Below are 24425 nucleotides of genomic sequence, written 5' to 3'. Positions count from 1 at the left end.
TTTGAACTAAGAATATAAATCGAGAAGAAATGCTGCTAAGCATTTTGTCCGGTTGCCCAAAAAGCACCATCCGAACGTGACCGATGCCAGCACCGTCTTGACTGGCTTCCGTGCCGGTGGCACGTAAAAAGCACCAACCGATTGTGGCCGCTGCCAGCCTCCCATGGCACCGGTGCGAGTGGCATGTAAAAAAGCACCCACTACACTCACGGAGTGGTTGGCGTTAGGAAGGGCATCCAGCTGTAGAAACTCTGCCAAAACAGACTGGAACCTGGTGCAGCCTCCTGGCTCCCCAGACCCCAGTCGAACCGTCCAACCCATGCTAGCATGGAAAACGGACGTTAAATGATGATGATGATAATGATGATAGTTACAAATTTTGGTACAGGGCTAGCAGCTCTTGAGGGGAAGGGGAAGTTGATTACATCAACTCTAGTATTTGATTAGTACTTATTTCATCAACCTCAAAAAGATGAAAAGCAATGTTGACCCGTCTGGATTTTGTGCTTAGAATGTAAAAACAGGTGGAATGTCATTAAGCGTTTTGTCCAGTTTTAATAATACAGCATTTTAACAAGACACTCTCAATACCAACTCATGCTAACATTAACTTCAGTGATTACTATTTTACATGTTTCAGTCATTTGAGTGTGGCCATGCTGGAGCACCACCTTTAGTTGAGCAAATCGACCCCAGGACTTATTCTTTGTAAGCATAGTACTTATTCTATCGGTCTCTTTTGCCGAACCGCTAAGTTATGGGGACGTAAACACACCAGCATCGGTTGTCAAGCAATGCTGGGGGGACAAACACAGACACACAAACACACACACACACACATATATATATATATACATATATATATACGATGGGCTTCTTTCAGTTTCCATCTACCAAATCCACTCACAAGGCTTTGATCGGCCCGAGGCTATAGTAGAAGACACTTGCCCAAGGTGCCATGCAGTGGGACTGAACCCAGAACCATGTGGTTGGTAAGCAAGCTACTTACCACACAGCACTCCTACACCTATATATATATATATATATATATATATATATATATATATATATATATATATACATATACACGACGGGCTTCTTTCAGTTTCCATCTACCAAATCCACTCACAAGGCATTGGTTGGCCCGAGGCTATAGTAGAAGACACTTGCCCAAGGTGCCACGCAGTGGGACTGAACCCTGAACCATGTGGTTGGTAAGCAAGCTACTTACCACACAGCCACTCCTGCGCTTGAACGCAAAAAAAAAACAATGTCTTCAATATGATGTAGCTGTCTTTTGGTTGTTGACCAATCTGCTAGAAATAAGTGTCAAAACATCTTCAATTCAAGACCTACAGTCTTAAAATGAAAGGACACATTGGATACTGTTAGTTCTGGATGAAGTATGGCCTTAATAAAAAATGGGATGGTCATATTGGAATGCCTTCAATCAGGGGTCTGCTCACAGATAATTGGCTAACATGGAAGAATTGTGTGAAGATATAAACAAGTAAAAATATAAATAGATATAAAATTACTAAAAGGTAACGTTATACAAATAAACCAAAGATCTTGGAAATTTGTTTTATTTTCTTGTTTTATATCTACCAGTTCAAAGTAGCTTAGAGAGGTATTTAGAAAACTTACTATATTTGCATACTATTGACACAGCTGTTCTTATAACTGAATGCTGTTTCTACAGCTAACAAAGCAGTAAAACCTGTTTTTGTCAATCACTCACACTGAGGTATGCAGAGTTGCGTTCTTTGCCCAAAGGCTCAGCACAACTGCTGCAGTAATAATATTGGGTTGTCTAGAAAGTTCGTGCCGATTTATAGTAGCTTACCTTTTTATAGTATAGCTTACCTATTTTAGAACATGGTTGAGTCCATAAAATAGGATTTGATTACCATTTTGTTGCACAATGTGTCTCCATCTTTCCTTTAACTTGAAAATACCCTCTTCCCAGAATTCAGGTGGTTTCATGGCAAAGAATTCATCAAGGTATCTTTTTACATCATCCAAGGAATTGAAACTTTTACCATTAAGACTATTCTGTAGAGACCTGAATAAGTGGAAATCCGAAGGAGCAATATCTGATGAATATGGAGGGTGGGGTAACACATCCCAGCCGAGCTGCAGCAATTTTTGTCTGGTTCCCAAAGCATCAAGTGCCGAAAATGAACTTTCTTATCTTCCATTTTAAAGGGTTACAGAATTAACACAGGTTATAGGAACATAAACCTTCTTCCACGAAAACATAGCTTAAACTGCGCTCTAAATGGAAGTGTAGTCAAATCCTATTTTATGGACTCAACCATGTTCTAAAATAAGTTGAACTTTCCGGACAACCCAATAAAATACCAACCAGGAATTAGGTTGATTTAATATTCCTTAAAGTATCCAAGATGTGAATGGAATCAGAATAAAAGTCTAAGACAAAGATCCTTTCTAAAAACATCACAGTAAAATTTTCATATAAAATCTCACCTTATCTTTATGATGTAACATCTGTAAACTTGCAAAATCTCTTTTCTTCTCAAAGGCACTTGCACTCTTGACTTCTGGCATCATTTTGAAAGATACAGACTTCAGTTGCTCAGGAGCTTTATGTAAATTTGATTAAAATAACACATTAATTAATTAATTAATTTTGTTAAAGCACAAGAAAAATTTTCACAAGGCAAGGGAATACTTTTGATTGGACTGCATGCCAGTATACTGGATTCAAATTTTGGCACAGGGTCAGCAATTTTGGGGCAGGGGGTAAGTCATTTACATCAATCATAGAGGCATGTGGCTTAGTGGTGAGGGTGCTGGACTCATGACCGTAAGATTGCGGTTTCAATTTCTGGATCAGGTGATACATTGTATTCTTAAACAAAACACTTCATATCACATTGCTCCATCCAATTTGCTCAGCTGGCAAAAATGAGTCATCCTGTGACGGACTGGCATCCGTCCAGGTGGGGAAGTTATATACACCACTGAAACCGGGAAACTGACCCTTATGAGTCGATATAACTTGGTAAGGTAACTTTGTTTGTTCCTTCTCGAGCCACACCTGGCTCATAAGGGCCAGTTTCCCCGGTTTCCTTAGCATATAGGTTCCCCACCTGGACGGGACGCAGGTGAGCTGCTAGTTGCAGGAAGAAAGAGTGAGAGAAAGTTGTGGCGAAAGAGTCAGCAGAAGTTTGCCATTACCTTCTACCGGAGCTGCATGGAGCTTAGGTGTTTTGCTCATAAACACACACATCGCCCGGTCTGAGATTCAGACCCACGATCCCTCGACCGCAAGTCCGCTGCTCTAACCACTAGGCCATATGCCTCCACATAAGGTAACTTTACCAACTTTTAATTACATCAAACCCACTGCTTGACTGATACTTAATTTATTGACTCCGAGAGGATGAAAGAGAAAGTCAACCTTGGTGGAATTTGAAGTTAAAGATGGACAAAATGCTGTTAACCTTTTGTCTGGCATGCTAAAGGTTAAGCCAACTTGCTGTTTTTTTGCACTCCAATATATCAATTGCAATTAGCACACCTGGCGAAATGCTTAACAGTATTTCGTCTGTCTTTACATTGTGAGTTCAAATTCTGCCGAGGTCGACTTTGCCTTTCATCCTTTTGGGGTTGATAATGTAGCGTGTGGCCATTTTCAAATAGTAGCGCCAATTTGTGGTAGCTGGCAATATGACATAATGTCGTATTACTGAAGAAATCTGATTGTCGTTTTCCCATTGGTTGAAATAACTGCTCATATAAGAATTCTGAAAATGAGTTAACGAATATTTTTATGTGATTTCAATTCTTTAAAGTCAAGTTGAGCAGTTATAAAAACCCTGGATTTTGGGGAAAACTGGCCACAACAATGATTTCACTTGGCTTGATGTGTCTTCCCAAGCACAGCAAATTGTCAAAGGTTTTGATTACTTGCCATTGGCCCTGCGAGACTCAATGTCCGAAGATCATGCTTCACCACTTTGTCCTATATCTTTCCGGGTCTACCTCTAACACAGGTTCCCTTCACAGCTAAAGATTAGAACTTCTTTATGCAGCTTTCCTCATCATATGGCCATACAAACTCAGTCATCTGCCCTGCACATCACATTCGATGCCACTCGTGGCCAATTTTTCTCTCAATATACTTATACTCTGTTGTACATTCACATTAACATTGCATCTCCATGATGATAATAATAATAATTCTTTCAACTAGAGGCACAAGGTTGGAAATTTTGGAGAGGGGGCTTGTTGATAACATTGACCCCAGTGCACAACTGGTACTTATTTTATTGGCCCCCAAAAAATGGAAGGCAAAGTTGACTTCAGCAGAATTCAAACAGGGAAAGATGTAAAAAATGCTCATAAGCATTTTGTCTGGCATGTATCTATCCCTATTTCTTTACTACCCACAAGGGGCTAAAAACATAGAGGACAAACAAGGACAGACAAATGGATTAAGTCAATTATATCAACCCCAGTGCGTAACTGGTACTTATTTAATCCACCCCGAAAGGATGAAAGGCAAAATCGACCTCGGCGGAATTTAAACTCAGAATGTAGTGGCAGACGAAATACCATTGAGCGTTTTGCCCGGCGTGCTAACGATTCTGCCTGCTCACCGCCTTTGTATCTATTCCGCTAACTCATAGCCTTCTCAATAATGATGATGATAATAATAATAATAACGGTTTAAATTTTGGCACAAGGCTACTGGGTAAATGGTGAATTAATCGACTAATAATAATGAAAGAAGTGATGTAGAACCAGTGTGTGTATGTGTGTTTATTATTGGCATGATGACCCTCCAAAGATAAAACAAAATCTGGTTCAACATAAGTTTGCCTCAAGAACCTTGCAAAACCAATTACATAAAATGAACTATTTTACCTTTTACTTTGGATAGAATTGGTGGCTTGTCTGTCTGCGCAGCGTCTTGTTCTTTCCCTCCCTGCTGAGTAAATTGAACACTATCAGCTTTTATAAGTTGTTCTTTTGCTTCACCTAAAAGTGATACAGTTCCATCTGGGTGCTGTGAAATTTGTGAATATTTGGGGGACATCTCTAAACTAGACTGAGTATAGCTAGGCTGCCTCTCTTTGTATGTCAGTACATTTAGTTCTGATAGGAAAAGCTGGGAGAGAGAAATGAAAATAATTATTGTTAATTGAAATATATAGAATGATAAGACATCATCATCATCAACGTTTAACGTCCGTTTTCCATGCTGGCATGGGTTAGACGGGTTGTCTGAGGTCTGGCAAGCCAATGGGCTGTACCAGGCGCCAATCTGATCTGGCAATGTTTCTATAGCTGGATAACTTACCTAATGCCAACCCCTCCAAGAGTGTAGTGGGTGCTTTTTACATGCCACCGGCACAGGATCCAATCAGGGGGCACTGGATTCACCCACATTTGGATGGTGTTTTTTACATGCCATTAGCAAGGGAGCCTGTTGGGGAACTGGCATTGGGCACATTCGCATGGTGCTTTTTACGTGCCACTGGCACAGGAGCCAGTCAGGGGGCACTGGATTCACCCACATTGGGATGGTGTTTTTTACATGCCATTAGCAAGGGAGCCTGTTGGGGAACTGGCATTGGGCACATTCGCATGGTGCTTTTTACGTGCCACTGGCACAGGAGCCAGTCAGGGGGCACTGGATTCACCCACATTTGGATGGTGTTTTTTACATGCCATTAGCAAGGGAGCCTGTTGGGGAACTGGCATTGGGCACATTCGCATGGTGCTTTTTACGTGCCACTGGCACAGGATCCAGTCAAGGGGCACTGGCATTGGCCACATTCGCATGGTGCTTTTTACGTGCCACTGGCACAGGATCCAGTCAAGGGGCACTGGCATTGGCCACATTCGCATGGTGCTTTTTACGTGCCACTGGCACAGGAGTCAGTCAGGGGGCACTGGCATTGGCCACATTCGCATGGTGCTTTTTACGTGCCACTGGCACAGGATCCAGTCAAGGGGCACTGGCATTGGCCACATTCGCATGGTGCTTTTTACGTGCCACTGGCACAGGATCCAGTCAAGGGGCACTGGCATTGGCCACATTCGCATGGTGCTTTTTACGTGCCACTGGCACAGGATCCAGTCAAGGGGCACTGGCATTGCCACATTCGCATGGTGCTTTTTACGTGCCACTGGCACAGGAGTCAGTCAGGGGGCACTGGCATTGGCCACATTCGCATGGTGCTTTTTACGTGCCACTGGCACAGGAGTCAGTCAGGGGGCACTGGCATTGGCCACATTTGCATGGTGCTTTTTACGTGCCACTGGCACAGGATCCAGTCAAGGGGCACTGGCATTGGCCACATTCGCATGGTGCTTTTTACGTGCCACTGGCACAGGATCCAGTCAAGGGGCACTGGCATTGGCCACATTCGCATGGTGCTTTTTACGTGCCACTGGCACAGGATCCAGTCAGGGGGCACTGGCATTGGCCACATTCGCATGGTGCTTTTTACGTGCCACTGGCACAGGATCAGTCAAGGGGCACTGGCATTGGCCACATTCGCATGGTGCTTTTTAACGTGCCACTGGCACAGGATCCAGTCAAGGGGCACTGGCATTGGCCACATTCGCATGGTGCTTTTTACGTGCCACTGGCACAGGCATTGGCCACATTCACATGGTGCTTTTTACGTGCCACTGGCACAGGCATTGGCCACATTCGCATGGTGCTTTTTACGTGCCACTGGCACAGGATCAGTCAAGGGGCACAGGCATTGGCCACATTCGCATGGTGCTTTTTACGTGCCACTGGCACAGGATCCAGTCAAGGGGCACTGGCATTGGCCACATTCGCATGGTGCTTTTTACGTGCCACTGGCACAGGAGTCAGTGAGGGAGCACTGGCATTGGCCACATTCGCATGGTGCTTTTTACGTGCCACTGGCACAGGATCCAGTCAGGGGGCACTGGCATTGGCCACATTCGCATGGTGCTTTTTACGTGCCACTGGCACAGGAGTCAGTCAGGGGGCACTGGCATTGGCCACATTTGCATGGTGCTTTTTACGTGCCACTGGCACAGGATCCAGTCAAGGGGCACTGGCATTGGCCACATTCGCATGGTGCTTTTTACGTGCCACTGGCACAGGATCCAGTCAGGGGGCACTGGCATTGGCCACATTCGCATGGTGCTTTTTACGTGCCACTGGCACAGGATCCAGTCAAGGGGCACTGGCATTGGCCACATTCGCATGGTGCTTTTTACGTGCCACTGGCACAGGATCCAGTCAAGGGGCACAGGCATTGGCCACATTCGCATGGTGCTTTTTACGTGCCACTGGCACAGGATCCAGTCAAGGGGCACTGGCATTGGCCACATTCGCATGGTGCTTTTTACGTGCCACTGGCACAGGAGTCAGTGAGGGAGCACTGGCATTGGCCACATTCGCATGGTGCTTTTTACGTGCCACTGGCACAGGAGTCAGTCAGGGGGCACTGGCATTGGCCACATTCGCATGGTGCTTTTTACGTGCCACTGGCACAGGAGTCAGTCAGGGGGCACTGGCATTGGCCACATTTGCATGGTGCTTTTTACGTGCCACTGGCACAGGATCCAGTCAAGGGGCACTGGCATTGGCCACATTCGCATGGTGCTTTTTACGTGCCACTGGCACAGGAGCCAGTCAGGGGGCACTGGCATTGGCCACATTCGCATGGTGCTTTTTACGTGCCACTGGCACAGATCCAGTCAAGGGGCACTGGCATTGGCCACATTCGCATGGTGCTTTTTACGTGCCACTGGCACAGGATCCAGTCAAGGGGCACTGGCATTGGCCACATTCGCATGGTGCTTTTTACGTGCCACTGGCACAGGATCCAGTCAAGGGGCACTGGCATTGGCCACATTCGCATGGTGCTTTTTACGTGCCACTGGCACAGGCATTGGCCACATTCACATGGTGCTTTTTACGTGCCACTGGCACAGGCATTGGCCACATTCGCATGGTGCTTTTTACGTGCCACTGGCACAGGATCCAGTCAAGGGGCACAGGCATTGGCCACATTCGCATGGTGCTTTTTACGTGCCACTGGCACAGGATCCAGTCAAGGGGCACAGGCATTGGCCACATTCGCATGGTGCTTTTTACGTGCCACTGGCACAGGATCCAGTCAAGGGGCACTGGCATTGGCCACATTCGCATGGTGCTTTTTACGTGCCACTGGCACAGGCATTGGCCACATTCACATGGTGCTTTTTACGTGCCACTGGCACAGGCATTGGCCACATTCGCATGGTGCTTTTTACGTGCCACTGGCACAGGATCCAGTCAGGGGGCACTGGCATTGGCCACATTCGCATGGTGCTTTTTACGTGCCACTGGCACAGGATCCAGTCAGGGAGCACTGGCATTGGCCACATTCGCATGGTGCTTTTTACGTGCCACTGGCACAGGATCCAGTCAGGGGGCACTGGCATTGGCCACATTCGCATGGTGCTTTTTACGTGCCACTGGCACAGGATCCAGTCAGGGAGCACTGGCATTGGCCACATTCGCATGGTGCTTTTTACGTGCCACTGGCACAGGAGCCAGTCAGGGGGCACTGGCATTGGCCACATTCGCATGGTGCTTTTTACGTGCCACTGGCACAGGCATTGGCCACATTCACATGGTGCTTTTTACGTGCCACTGGCACAGGAGCCAGTCAGGGGGCACAGGCATTGGCCACATTCGCATGGTGCTTTTTACGTGCCACTGGCACAGGCATTGGCCACATTCACATGGTGCTTTTACGTGCCACTGGCACAGGAGCCAGTCAGGGGGCACAGGCATTGGCCACATTCGCATGGTGCTTTTTACGTGCCACTGGCACAGGATCCAGTCAGGGGGCACTGGCATTGGCCACATTCGCATGGTGCTTTTTACGTGCCACTGGCACAGGCATTGGCCACATTCGCATGGTGCTTTTTACGTGCCACTGGCACAGGAGCCAGTCAGGGGGCACAGGCATTGGCCACATTCGCATGGTGCTTTTTACGTGCCACTGGCACAGGCATTGGCCACATTCACATGGTGCTTTTACGTGCCACTGGCACAGGAGCCAGTCAGGGGGCACAGGCATTGGCCACATTCGCATGGTGCTTTTTACGTGCCACTGGCACAGGCATTGGCCACATTCACATGGTGCTTTTACGTGCCACTGGCACAGGAGCCAGTCAGGGGGCACAGGCATTGGCCACATTCGCATGGTGCTTTTTACGTGCCACTGGCACAGGATCCAGTCAGGGGGCACTGGCATTGGCCACATTCGCATGGTGCTTTTTACGTGCCACTGGCACAGGCATGGCCACATTCGCATGGTGCTTTTTACGTGCCACTGGCACAGGAGCCAGTCAGGGGGCACAGGCATTGGCCACATTCGCATGGTGCTTTTTACGTGCCACTGGCACAGGCATTGGCCACATTCACATGGTGCTTTTACGTGCCACTGGCACAGGAGCCAGTCAGGGGGCACAGGCATTGGCCACATTCGCATGGTGCTTTTTACGTGCCACTGGCACAGGATCCAGTCAGGGGGCACTGGCATTGGCCACATTCGCATGGTGCTTTTTACGTGCCACTGGCACAGGATCCAGTCAGGGGGCACTGGCATTGGCCACATTCGCATGGTGCTTTTTATGTGCCACTGGCACAGGAGCCAGTCAGGGAGCACTGGCATTGGCCACATTCGCATGGTGCTTTTTACGTGCCACTGGCACAGGAGTCAGTCAGGGGGCACTGGCATTGGCCACATTTGCATGGTGCTTTTTACGTGCCACTGGCACAGGATCCAGTCAGGGGGCACTGGCATTGGCCACATTTGCATGGTGCTTTTTACGTGCCACTGGCACAGGATCCAGTCAAGGGGCACTGGCATTGGCCACATTCGCATGGTGCTTTTTACGTGCCACTGGCACAGGAGCCAGTCAAGGGGCACTGGCATTGGCCACACTTGCATGGTGCTTTTTACGTGCCACTGGCACAGGATCCAGTCAAGGGGCACTGGCATTGGCCACATTCGCATGGTGCTTTTTACGTGCCACTGGCACAGGAGTCAGTCAGGGGGCACTGGCATTGGCCACATTTGCATGGTGCTTTTTACGTGCCACTGGCACAGGATCCAGTCAAGGGGCACTGGCATTGGCTACATTTGCATGGTGCTTTTTACGTGCCACTGGCACAGGATCCGTCAAGGGGCACTGGCATTGGCCACATTCGCATGGTGCTTTTTACGTGCCACTGGCACAGGAGCCATCAGGGGCACTGGCATTGGCCACATTCGCATGGTGCTTTTTACGTGCCACTGGCACAGGAGTCAGTCAGGGGCACTGGCATTGGCCACATTTGCATGGTGCTTTTTACGTGCCACTGGCACAGGTCCAGTCAAGGGGCACTGGCATTGGCCACATTCGCATGGTGCTTTTTACGTGCCACTGGCACAGGAGCCAGTCAGGGGGCACTGGCATTGGCCACATTCGCATGGTGCTTTTTACGTGCCACTGGCACAGGAGCCAGTCAGGGGGCACTGGCATTGGCCACATTCGCATGGTGCTTTTTACGTGCCACTGGCACAGGAGCCAGTCAGGGGGAACTGGCATTGGCCACATTTGCATGGTGCTTTTTACGTGCCACTGGCACAGGATCCAGTCAGGGGGCACTGGCATTGGCCACATTCGCATGGTGCTTTTTACGTGCCACTGGCACAGGAGTCAGTCAGGGGGCACTGGCATTGGCCACATTTGCATGGTGCTTTTTACGTGCCACTGGCACAGGATCCAGTCAAGGGGCACTGGCATTGGCCACATTTGCATGGTGCTTTTTACGTGCCGCTGGCACAGGATCCAGTCAAGGGGCACTGGCATTGGCCACATTCGCATGGTGCTTTTTACGTGCCACTGGCACAGGAGCCAGTCAGGGAGCACTGGCATTGGCCACATTCGCATGGTGCTTTTTACGTGCCACTGGCACAGGAGCCAGTCAGGGAGCACTGGCATTGGCCACATTCGCATGGTGCTTTTTACGTGCCACTGGCACAGGATCCAGTCAAGGGGCACTGGCATTGGCCACATTCGCATGGTGCTTTTTACGTGCCACTGGCACAGGATCCAGTCAAGGGGCACTGGCATTGGCCACATTTGCATGGTGCTTTTTACGTGCCACTGGCACAGGATCCAGTCAAGGGGCACTGGCATTGGCCACATTTGCATGGTGCTTTTTACGTGCCACTGGCACAGGATCCAGTCAAGGGGCACTGGCATTGGCCACATTCGCATGGTGCTTTTTACGTGCCACTGGCACAGAGTCAGTCAGGGGGCACTGGCATTGGCCACATTTGCATGGTGCTTTTTACGTGCCACTGGCACAGGATCCAGTCAAGGGGCACTGGCATTGGCCACATTTGCATGGTGCTTTTTACGTGCCACTGGCACAGGATCCAGTCAAGGGGCACTGGCATTGGCCACATTTGCATGGTGCTTTTTACGTGCCACTGGCACAGGAGTCAGTCAAGGGGCACTGGCATTGGCCACATTTGCATGGTGCTTTTTACGTGCCACTGGCACAGGATCCAGTCAAGGGGCACTGGCATTGGCCACATTTGCATGGTGCTTTTTACGTGCCACTGGCACAGGATCCAGTCAAGGGGCACTGGCATTGGCCACATTTGCATGGTGCTTTTTACGTGCCACTGGCACAGGAGTCAGTCAGGGAGCACTGGCATTGGCCACATTCACATGGTGCTTTTTACGTGCCACTGGCACAGGAGTCAGTGAGGGAGCACTGGCATGGCATTGGCCACATTCGCATGGTGCTTTTACGTGCCACTGGCACAGGATCCAGTCAAGGGGCACTGGCATTGGCCACATTCGCATGGTGCTTTTTACGTGCCACTGGCACAGGATCCAGTCAAGGGGCACTGGCATTGGCCACATTTGCATGGTGCTTTTTACGTGCCACTGGCACAGGATCCAGTCAAGGGGCACTGGCATTGGCCACACTCGCATGGTGCTTTTTACGTTCCACTGGCACATTCATGAAAAAAGTAAACGTTAAAGTGATGATGTGATGATGATGATGAGATGATAATGATGGAAATAGCTTACATTGGAAACATTTGGTGTGACTACACTACTGGGATTTTTCAGATCATATTCATTAGGATTCATTAAGAGATGATCCCCGTCAAAATTCTGCTTAACTGGCACAACCTCAGGATCACATCTGTTGTTTGCCTGTCCTTGAAATCCTCCTGATGTTACCCTCATCTTTGGTTGGTGCTGACCAAAATAGTATTTACTCTCAAGTTTCTTGTCCCTCGGACTTGGAAATCCTTCTGTTGCTGCCACATGACCTGGTTGGTTCTGGTTAAACTCAGGATTCCTCCCACGACAAAATAACATCACTTGCTTCTCCAACTCATTAGCATATTGTTTCCAGTTTGGATAATCTCTTGCAATTATCTTTCTGCAATCAACCTGCAAGATAAACGGCTTGGATTAGGTCTTAGATTTTAAAATATCAGATGCATTTCTATGTATTTCTGGAGAATTATGACATACTCTCTCTATTTTACTCTTTTACTTGTTTCAGTCATGTGACTGTGGCCATGCTGGAGCACCGCCTTTAGTCAAGCAAATCGACCCCAGGACATATATATATGATGGGCTTCTTTCAGTTTCCGTCTACCAAATCCACTCACAAGGCTTTGGTCGGCCAGAAGCTATAGTGGGACTGAACCCGGAACCATGTGGTTGGTAAGCAAGCTATTAACCACACAGCCACTCCTGCACCTTACATATACATGTGGAAATTAGATTTAGTCTCTTTTATTTTAGCTTGAGACCTCCAATTCCTTTTCACAGAACTATACTTTCATTTACGATTTTGAAGCTCTGATGAAGCTATAAGGTGATGCACAATAACTCAACTGTAAGTCTTTTGCATGTCATAGCAGAAACAGCTGTAAGCTAATACAATTCATGAAATAATTTCTCTTTCCCTTTCCCTGTCATTTTAATCTCTAACTAAAAGGTCTTGACTGATGCTTTGTTCTGAATTCTGAAGTGTATGAAAACTGGGTTCTAACACCAGGTTATCAGTATTGCTATGCTCAAGTGCAATAAGACACACACATGCATAAATGATATATATATAAAGGTTATTTGCCAACATAATGTGGCTGTTCTGGAAGGGATGAGTGTTACTGTTGTTTAGCCCCAGGAAACATTGTTTCTAGCTGGTTATACAACAGGGTATCTGTCATGTAGCAGCTGGAAATGATGTTTCCTGGGGCTGAACAACAATAACAATCATACCTTCCAGGACAGCCACATTATGTTGGCAAACAGCCTTTACTTTTGGACGATTTGACTGAGGTCTGGCGAACCAGATGGCTGCACCAGGCTCCAATCTTGATCTGGCAGAGTTTCTATAGCTGGATGCCCTTCCTAACGCCAACCACTCCGAGAGTGTAGTGGGTGATTTTACGTGCCACCAGCACGAGGGCCAGTCTGGTGGTACTGGCAACGACCTCGCTCGAATGGTGTTTTTTATGTTCCACCTGCATGGGAGCCAGTCCAGCGGCACTGGCAATGACCTTGCTCGAATATATATACATTATTTTGCTGAGGCATAGCAATGCTTAATAATTTGGTGAGAACTAAATATATATATATAGTTTAGAACTAAACATCAGACAAGTACAGACCTATAATAAGAGTTCAAAATGACATGGAATATGATATTATGTCAAAGCTTATTTATAAACAAGAGATCAAATTGTATGTATGCCACTATATTTTCTTATATATAAAAAATACAAAAATGGGACAAGAACGTACAACATCCAGACAGTGATGGAAAAAAGGGACAACAAAACATCCAGACAGATAATATAAAGAAAACAAGGATGAATCATTCAGAGTTTTCTATCCTCAGTCGAGTTCCAGATTATCTTTGCAATTTCAGCTGGTTCTACTCGAGACTGCTCAAATCTCACCAGCCCCAAGGAACAACTAAGCTAAGAGCATTAGATTCCTTGGAAGAAAGAAGTGAATGTATATGAAAACAAGGAAGGAAAAAAACGGAGAATGTTACACGAATACAAATAACAGGACATAACAACAGGTGTCTTTCAACTAAGGACAAATTAAATTAAGCTGGCGCATGTGGAAGTAAAGCCTTATGGCAGGGACACCCATTTGGCTTAGGCAAGTATGGAAAAGTGGATGTTAAATGAAGATCACAGACACACACAAATATATATATATACATGAAAGGTTCATCCAGAGAAATTGAAGACATGCTAGAGAAGCAGCGGGTAGCTGTGTACACGAAGCAAGATGGAGCAGAACCGCATCAAGCCTCTTTCTAGGTAAGGAACACAGGTACAAATTCTTCTGAGTTGAGAACAGTGCTGGAATTTGTAAATGGTTAAAGTACCTGATGTAATCAAAGTCTGCTAGACTTAGACTAGCCATATAGAACATGACAATAAGATGGGTGACAGATGAATAAAAGTCTCACAAGCTATTACAATAGGAGACTTGTTATAACAGCTTTAATAGGCATGTAGGAAAAAGCTATGATGGTTATTCTCATATGCACATTGAGACCCCCTTCGGTCATGACTGACCGTGGGATTGCATCTAAAAAGTTACCCTCCGAGGCACAAGTCCGGGCAAGGTTGTTTATGGAAGACCGGCAGTCGCCCATGCATACCAGTCTCCGCTCTCCACGCCACTGATGTTATCCAAGGGAAAGGCAACAGCAGATACAGCTTCGCACCTGTGACGTCACAACTCATTTCTACAGCTGAGTGAACTGGAACAACGTGAAATAAAGTGTCTTGCTCAAGAACACAACACGCAGCTCGGTCCGGCAATAGAACTCACAACCTCACAATTGTAAGCTCAACACTCTAACCACTGAGCCATGCGGCTTCACAATGTACATTACATTAGTGAGTATAACTAGTACTTCACTTAGTGATGTATTATATTGTTGGAACATTTCTATTGTAATTGTGAATAGCAAGAACCTCATAACAGTCTATATATTCTTTTATTGCTTCAGTCATTTGACTATGGCCATGCTGGAGCATCATTTTGTTCATATATATATATATGAACAATATTATATAATTATAATTAAGGTTCAGCGAAAATTTGCTTCACCAACATACCGAACTTTAGAAATAGCAGCCAAAGAACCTTAGCTATTTCTTCAACTATTAGAAGAAACTCCCAGACAACAAATACTCAAAACAACCCACGTAGACAGAGAGGAAGAACAACGAAATTCACTCGGTATTTGATTACCTGTGGACGCGTTTTGGAATTAGATCGGTATGAAGAATGTAAAAATCACACTTCATCCAAACATTTTCCTCCTCAGCACAGGATTTCAAGATTTTAAATTTGAGAGCACTGAAAAAATTGAACATACCTATCCAATTCAAATAGTATCAGACAAACTATATCCAATGACCAGTACCAGAAAATATATATATATATATATATATATATATATGTGCAGGTGGCACGTAAAAAGCACCCAATCCACTCACGGAGTGGTTGGCGTTAGGAAGGGCATCCAGCCGTAGAAACTCTGCCAGATTCAGACTGGAGCCTGGAGCGGCCCCTGGCTTCCCAGACCCGGTCGAACCGTCCAACCCGTGCTAGCGCGGAAAGCGGACGTTAAACGATGATGATGATGATGATATATATATATATATATTCTCTCTATAAAAAGACTATCAAGTGACATAGAGATTTACATTTATGATTGGGATGGATCTACTGGAGCAATTGTTTCTATAGTTGGATAGCAGCCTTCTCTGCAGCTAAACATTCAGTTGTGATGTAGAGAAGAGAAACCTATCATTTTCCTTTAGTTCAGTGAAAAGCAAACTGGAGTAACCAGAGTTAGTTGTCTTGCTTTACAGTACAAAAAAAAAGTTGCAGCTGTATGGTTAGTAGTCTAGCACCTTAACCACACAACCATTATATGCATCACCACCTTCACCACTACTACTGCTTTACCTTTAATTGTTTCAGTTTATTAGAACAAGACAGCAAATCTTCAAGAGAAAGTTCCATATTATTTAGACGTCGCATGATTTTGGCATTCCGCTTCTTAGAGCTTCTTTCTTCTTCATAAAGGTTCTTTAGCCTTGACTTGATCATCTCTGCTTTATGTTTTGCACTGCAAATATTAAACAAAATAAATTGAAAAGTTAGGAGTTTTATTTTGCCAATTGAACACAGTATTAATGATATACTGCGTTTTTTGATAAGTATGTGAAAAGATACATCCTTTTAACACTATATCTGGAAATTGTGTCCTATGTGTGTTGAGATTTAGATATATGTGACAGAATTTTAAATAACAAACTTTTCATTTGTGTATTTCATAAAAATAGTTGTCTTCTTCAAGGTAGAAGCATTTGTAGGCTTTGTCTCAAATAAGTTACGTTTTATACCACCATCATCATCATTGTCATTGTTGTTGTTTGATGCCTGTTTTCCATGCTGGCATGGGTTAGATTGTTTGCCAGTGACACGTAAAAAGCACCGTCTGAACATGCCAGATGCCAGCGCTGTCTGACTGGTGTCCGTGTTGTTGGCACGTAAAAGCACGAACCGATCGTGGCCATTTGCCAGCCTCCTCTGGCCCCTGTGCCGGTAGCATGTGGTTGGCATTAGGAAGGGTATCCAGCAGTAGAAACACTGCCAGATCAGACTGGAGCCTGGTGCAGCCTCCTGGCTTCCTAGACCCCGGTCGAAACGTCCAACCCATGCTAGCATGGAAAACAGATGTTAAATGATGATGATGATGATGATGATGAGCTGACAGACCAGAGGACTGAGCCAAGCTCCATTGACTGTTTTGGCATGGTTTCTATGGCTGGATGCCTTTCTTAGTGCCAACCACTTCACAGAGTGTAATGGGCACCTTTTATGTGATTACTGGCACTAATGATGTCAGCAAGTAACTTGCAAGACAAGACCACTCAACTAAGTGGGGCTTAGTATTAAGGGAGGTGGTTTTATGCAAAGTGATGAGAGGTTACAGTATGATAAAGGGACGTAAACAGGTGTCTTGTAGTGGAGAAGATACAGAGCTAATGCAGCTGCAGAAGGAGAAAAGATGGTAAAAAGGCATCAGGGCCCTTAAGTTAGAAAGAAGGTGAACATAAGAGAAGTAGTCCAAAGGATTGGACAGAGTGAATGAACAAGTAAGTTCACAAGAGTGTGAAAGGGGAGTAGCAGATGGATAGCGTGGAGGCACATGGCCTAGTGGTTAGAGTAGAGGACTTTGCGGTCGAGGGATCGCGGGTTCGAATCTCAGACCGGGCAATGTGTGTGTTTATGAGCGAAACACCTCAGCTCCACGCGGCTCCAGCAGAAGGTAATGTCGAACTTCCGCTGACTCTTTCGCCACAACTTTCTCTCACTCTTTCCTCCTGTATCTAGCAGCTCACTTGCGACAGACCGGCGTCCCGTCCAGGTGGGGAACCTATACACCAAGGAAACCGGGAAACCGGCCCTTAGGAGCCAGGCATAGCTCGAGAAGGAACAAACAAACAAGATGGATAGCAATGGAGATAGAAGGAGATATAATATCATGTATTTATATTTGTTGTTTGAATAATGGTTTTATATGCATCAACGTTGTTTTAATATTAAATATAAGTCAATGTTGTTTTGGTCTTGTGCATGGATCAATGTTCAAATATTGTATATAAATTGATATGCATTTAATACTGCTTGAGAAGAAGAGCCATCAAGCTGAGTGAAATCATAGTTGTGGCAGATACTGGTGTCACACAACTGGCACCCATGCCGGAGGCACATAAAAGCACCCATTACACTCTCAGAGTGGTTGGCATTAGGAAGGGCATCCAGCCGTTGAAACCATACCAAATCAGACTGCAGTCTAGTGCAGCCCCTTACCAGCTCTGTTCAAACTATCCAACCCATACCAGCATGGACAACGGATGTTAAATGATGACGATGATGATTGTATATGGCTTAATGTTGTTTTAATACAATATGTATAAATATTGTTTTAATACAGAATATAAAGCAAAGATGTTTTAATTGCATATGAGTTACTTTTCATACTTTGTATAAATCAATGTTGTTTTAATATTACCATCCAACCCATGCCAGCATGGAAAAAAGAGACGTTAAATGATGATTACACACACATATTGACAATAAATATATAATTATTATATATTAGGGCAGTGAGCTGGCAGAATCGTTAGCATGCCGGACGAAATGCTTAGCAGTATTTTGTCTGCCAGCATTTCGTTCTGAGTTCAAATTCCACCGAGGTCGTCTTTGCCTTTCATCCTTTTGGGGTCAAATAAAAATAAGTACCAGTAACACACAGGGGTCGATGTAATTGACTTAATCCCTTTGTCTGTTCTTGTTTCTTCCCACTATGTTTAGCTCCCTGTGGGCAATAAATAAATAAATAAATATATAATTATTATTGAACTGAGCAGACTGCATTGGTGCGGTGCTAGCTCAAAGGTAGAGCAATGCCTTTAGTCAAGCAAATCGACCCCAGGACTTATTCTTTAGAAGCCTAGTACATATTCCATTGGTGTCTTTTGCCGAACCGCTAAGTTACGGGGACATAAACACACTACCATCGGTTGTCAAGCGATGTTGGGGGGGGGGGGACAAACACAGACACACACATACATATATACGATGGGCTTCTTTCAGTTTCTGCCTACCAAATTCACTCACAAGGTTTTGGTCGGCCCGAAGCTATAGTAGAAGACACTTACCCAAGGTGCCACGCAATGTGACTGAACCCGGAACCATGTGGTTGGTAAGCAAGCTACTTACCACACAGCCACTCCTGTGCCTATGTTGACATTTTTCAATAAAACCAGTGTTAGTATTATGTTACAGTTAATCCAGTTGATTATATATTCTTCCCAATAAAGCATTCCTACCATCACCACCACCAGTCATCAATTATCTTTTTATGTCTCTTTCTTATGCAGACATGAGTTGGATAGTTTGACAGGGCTCGATGGGTCCCAGGGTTGTACAGTGCTACAATGTCTAGTTTGACCATGGTTTCTACAACCAGATGCCTTTCTTAATGCAATCTGTTTTACTGATTGTATTGGGTAACCTTTTACATGGTCCCAGCACTAACGTGATCCCAGTGTAACTCAGAAGACTACCAAGATCCCCTTTGAAAGGGGCTAGAGTACAAAGGAGAGGCCGGACTATGCTAGGCAATAATAGGCTAAAATATGAAGGCGGCAAGCTGGCAGAACCGTTAGTATGCTGGGCGGAATGCGTAGCCGTATTTCGTCTGCCGTTACGTTCTGAGTTCAAATTCCTCCGAGGTCGACTTTGCCTTTCATCCATTCGGGGTCGATAAATTAAGTACCAGTTACGCACTGGGGTCGATGTAATCGACTAATCTGTTTGTCTGTCCTTGTTTGTCCCCTTGTGGGTGATAAAGAAACAAATAATAGGCTAAAATATGGAAGAAAGGAATGAGAACTGAGATAGGTTTCTTGTGTAGAGAGCTAGAGCTATATTACTAATATCATACAATTGTTAGCATGAGCAATCAAGGTGAATTATGCAAAAAAAAAAAAACCCGAAGCAAATAAAAATTCAATAAAACGTATATAATAAAAAACAAATAAAGTATTCAATAAAATTACATAAGGCGCAGGAGTGGCTGTGTGGTAAGTAGCTTAAGTACCAACCACATGGTTCCGGGTTCAGTCCCACTGCGTGGCATCTTGGGCAAGTGTCTTCTGCTATAGCCCCGGGCCGACTAATGCCTTGTGAGTGGATTTGGTAGACGGAAACTGAAAGAAGCCTGTCGTATATATGTATATATATATGTATGTGGGTCTGTGTTTGTCCCCCTAGCATTGCTTGACAACCGATGCTGGTGTTTACGTCCCCGTCACTTAGCGGTTCGGCAAAAGAGACCGATAGAATAAGTACTGGGCTTACAAAGAATAAGTCCCGGGGTTGATTTGCTCGACTAAAAGGCGGTGCTCCAGCAGGGCCGCAGTCAAATGACTGAAACAAGTAAAAGAGTAATAAAAAACAAAATAAAACAACACTTACTGTTTTGGTTTAAGTTTATCCAATTCACATAATTGCATTTCCAAATTAACCCTCTCCCTTTCACTGAAATATGAAAATAGTAATTATTCTATAGTAAATTTGGATTAGATTTTTTTTTAATAAGAAAACTGATGAGTAGGCACAGGAGTGGTTGTGTGATAAGTAGCTTGCTTACCAACCACATGGTTCCAGGTTCAGTCCCACTGCATGGCACCTTGGGCAAGTGTCTTCTACTATAGCCTCGGGGTGACCAAAGCCTTGTGAGTGGATTTGGTAGACAGAAACTGAAAGAAGCCCGTTGTATATATATGTATGTATACATATATATATTCTGTTGTAAAAAAATGGTTTGTTCCATGTTTGTTTTTCCGTTTTCGTTTCTCGTTGAGTTCTACGTCTATTTGTGGTGTCCTGTACTCACGTATATATATTTATATATGCATGTATATATACATGTAGATGTAGGTACGTACATATATGTTTGTATGTATGCATATATTTTATTTATTACACTATTGTATGACAGTGCCCTCGCGTCGATTCGATTCGTTCGTTTCGTTCCCTTCTTCTTCTCCAAGTACTGTTTGATATATATATATATATAGGCGTAGGAGTGGCTGTGTGGTAAGTAGCTTGCTTACCAACCACATGGTTCCAGGTTCAGTCCCACTGTGTGGCACCTTGAGCAAGTGTCTTCTACCATAGCCTCGGGCTGACCAAAGCCTTGTGAGTGGATTTGGTAGATGGAAACTGAAAGAAGCCCGTCATATATATGTATGTGTGTGTATATGTGTTTATGTGTCTGTGTTTGTCACCCCAATATCACTTGACAACTGATGCTGGTGTGTTTACATCCCCCATAACTTAGTGGTTTGGCACAAGCGACCGAACCGCTGCTTGATATATATATATATTAGAAATGATCTCGTGTTAGATAGCAACCATCTTTGGCTATTTTGACCCTGTTGTGTCCACTGCTCTGATTGGTTGACTGTGGCGCAGTTTGTCTCTTGGCTTATTTCGTGCCAGTGTGTAAGCCAACCAATGACGGCTTTCGGATAAGGTTCCATGACAGTCTCTTTGGGGTTTCACTGGAGCCCACCTCAGGACTAGAACCAAAGACGAGAAATAGTGATTTGCTGGCGTCTTTTATAACCTGAGGTGGGCTCCAGTGAAACCCCCAAAAAGACTGTCATGGGACCTTATCTGACCACAGAGCGACTCAGCCAATTCCAGCGACAGACAACTAGACCAGCCAGCCATCGGAGCGTTTGAGTAACATTAGACCCCCCCAACAAACGCCCATAAATTAAATGCATCTCTCTGGGCCACGATTGAGGCTCGTCGCACTTTATGTGTTAATAAACTCCAGCTTTGTTGTCTGAGATATGCACACACATTGTCATTAAAGATATTCTCATTTTATCCCTGCAAGAAAGAAAAAGTGGATATTTCATGTTGATTTTTCCTTGTGGTAAATATCTGATGCCCATAACCTAAAAACCCGAAGACCGTTAAAAAAAAATATAAAATAATAAAAGAAAATAGAGGTGGGATTAAAAATGTACACAAACAAACGTATGTAAAAAAAAAAGAAAAAAATCAGAAAGCAATGATTTAAAAATCTGCGCTCAAACGAATAAGTGTCCTAAACTAAAGGTTTATTTAATTAACATTAATATAGGCGCAGGAGTGGCTGTGTGGTAAGTAGCTTGCTTACTAACCACATGGTTCCGTGGCACCTTCTACTAAAGCCTCGGACAGACCAAAGCCTTGTGAGTGGTTTAGGTAGACGGAAACAAAGAAGACCGTCGTATATATTTACTCTTTTACTTGTTTCAGTCATTTGACTGCGGCCAAATCGAACCCGGGACTTATTCTTTGTAAGCCCAGTACTTATTCTATCGGTCTCTTTTGCCGAACCGCTAAGTAACGGCGGCATAAACACACCAGCATCGGTTGTCAAGCAATGTTAGGGGGACAAACACAGACACACAAACATATACACACACATACATATATACATATATATATATATACGACAGGCTTCTTTCAGTTTCCGTCTACCAAATCCACTCACAAGGCTTTAGTCGGCCCGAGGCTATAGTAGAAGACACTTGCCCAAGGTGCCACGCAGTGGGACTGAACCCGGAACCATGTGGCTGGTACGCAAGCTACTTACCACACAGCCACTCCTGCGCCTATTGTGTGTGTGTATGTCCCACCCCCAACATCGCTTGACAACTGATGCTGGTGTGTTTACTTAGCGGTTCGGCATAATAGCCGATAGAATAAGTACTAGGCTTCCAAAGGCGGTGCTCCAGCATAGCCGAAGTCAAATGACTGAAACAAGTAAAAGATTAAAGGTATTAAACTGTACGTAAACACATAATAAAGGCGACAAATTGAAAGCAGAACACAAACTGAAAGAGCACCGTTTTGACTATCATCATTTAAGTCTTGCAATCTTGAAATAAAATAAAGCATAAGATGCCAGAAAACTTATTGAAATACCATAGATTGGATAAATCTATACTACTATTGATGGTGATGATGAAAATAATAATTCGGACAATGAACTATCACTCAGTTTCTTTTAAGGAAACATTCTGTAAACTTTCCGCGTGTTGTTAATTCGGTTACTGTAGGAGATTTGAAGAATACACGTAGATCGATGAAAAAGTATTGATTTTTAATATTTACCTTTGGCGTATGAGAGCAATTAATTCATTTTGTTTCACATAAAATTTGTTAGCACGACATTCCATCTCGGAACGGATCTCTCAAATCCTCTGTTGCTGTTGCTAGAGTAACTAGGGTGACGACTAGAAATTATCCCCAATACAATAAATTTCCGGTCGGAAGACTAAAGAAGCACCGCTAGGTGAGTTTGCGGAATTGTTCGAGGGTCGGATAGAACAGTTGTAATAATGCTTTCAAAGAAAAAAAACATCCTTTTTCTGCTGAATCTTTATGAAATAGATAACGCATGCACCCAGATATCTTCACCATGGTATTAGGCATGGCAATTTGTCCGGTCCTTTTAAATCATCGTAGACCTTTCTGTGAGAAGCATTGCTTCGTGGTATCTATTCCGACTCGCTGTGTTCTGATTTCAAATCTCATTCCGGTCAATAACCAAGTACAAGGTCAATTCTTTTCTTTTCTCTATTTTAGTCTCTTTTTCGAAATACCGGCTTTGTTGTGTCATAAGAAGGGTCGTGGGTTATGAAAAAAAAATAAATAAACGAGCCCTTTTTAAAGCCTAGCCAGGCTCATGGGCCCTGTTTCTCGGTTTCTATGGCGTATGTGTACCCCAGCTGGACGGGACGCCAGTCCATCGCAGCGTTACTTATTTTTGCCAGCTGAGTGGACTGGAGCAACGTGAAATGAAGTGTTTTGCTCAAGAACACAACGCGTCGCCCGGTCCAGGAATCGAAACCACAATCTTACGATCATGGTGCTGACACCCTAACCACTAAGCCACGCGCCTCCCGTGGGTTATTACTCACAGCATTCTTTCCTCCAGAAAATAGAGAAAGACTGAGTAAAAGATTAATTAGAAAATTTTTCTCATAGTAGTAGTAGCAGTAGTACTAGTAGGAAACTGATATACTACTGAGAACGCACTCATATTCGCGTTAGTTTTGTTTAATATCTTTATATATAAAAGCGAAGTTGTGTGTCTGTCTCCAACGATTTAGATTCCTAACTACTCCCACATTTTGCGGTGCAGTTTAACCAAAACCGGGTATCTTATAGTCGAGATTCATATCGAGCCCTTCTGGGTATTAGCGCGCGTCTACGATGAGTCTACGACTTTTAAAATAATTTACCATCATTTTTTTCCATTTTAATGCATTTTTTCGCTATTATATAAGGGAAGTAACTCTCTAAAAATGTCTACGATGAGTCAACGATTTAAAAAAAAAATTACTATCATTTTTCTTTCCATTTTTAATACATTTTTTTTGCTATTTTTTGGCTATAACTCTCTAAAAATGGTTATATAGTTATTTCCCTTACAAATCCAAGCAACGCCGGGCGATACTGCTAGTCTTCAATAAAAAAAATCGAGACCTTTGTTTTCCCAATAGCTGTCAAATGTTAAATAGTCTGACGATTTTGAGGACATAATAGACGAGAGCCTAAATTCGGTCATTTTAAATATAAACAAAAGAGACAAATATTCAAAATTAAGAATTTCAATCTCCAGCAGACTGCCACTTATTTATTTTCGGCGATCTTTCGTCTCTAGTAGACCTTTCCGTCGATTTCCGTAATTT

General features: G+C 44.4%; 1 protein-coding gene across 1 annotated transcript in view; it reads right to left on the bottom strand.

The window, feature by feature from the left end:
* LOC115217444 overlaps positions 1-23340 on the bottom strand; it is a 45382-nt gene extending 22042 nt beyond the window's left edge. The window contains exons 1-6 of the mRNA XM_029787144.2: positions 22843-23340; positions 20140-20202; positions 16054-16216; positions 12115-12486; positions 4897-5140; positions 2491-2606 (exon numbers count right to left, since the gene is read on the bottom strand). Of these exons, the coding sequence (XP_029643004.1) occupies positions 2491-2606; positions 4897-5140; positions 12115-12486; positions 16054-16216; positions 20140-20202; positions 22843-22907 (1023 nt within the window). The 5' untranslated portion in view covers positions 22908-23340. The remainder of the gene's footprint in view (positions 1-2490; positions 2607-4896; positions 5141-12114; positions 12487-16053; positions 16217-20139; positions 20203-22842) is intronic.
* Between the last annotated feature and the right edge of the window lie 1085 nt (positions 23341-24425).

The sequence above is a fragment of the Octopus sinensis genome, linkage group LG11 (assembly GCF_006345805.1).
Source record: "Octopus sinensis linkage group LG11, ASM634580v1, whole genome shotgun sequence".
NCBI classification, from domain to species: domain Eukaryota; kingdom Metazoa; phylum Mollusca; class Cephalopoda; order Octopoda; family Octopodidae; genus Octopus; species Octopus sinensis.
The sequence above is the reverse complement of the archived record's forward strand: the minus strand, read 5'-3'. Positions and strand labels throughout refer to the sequence as shown.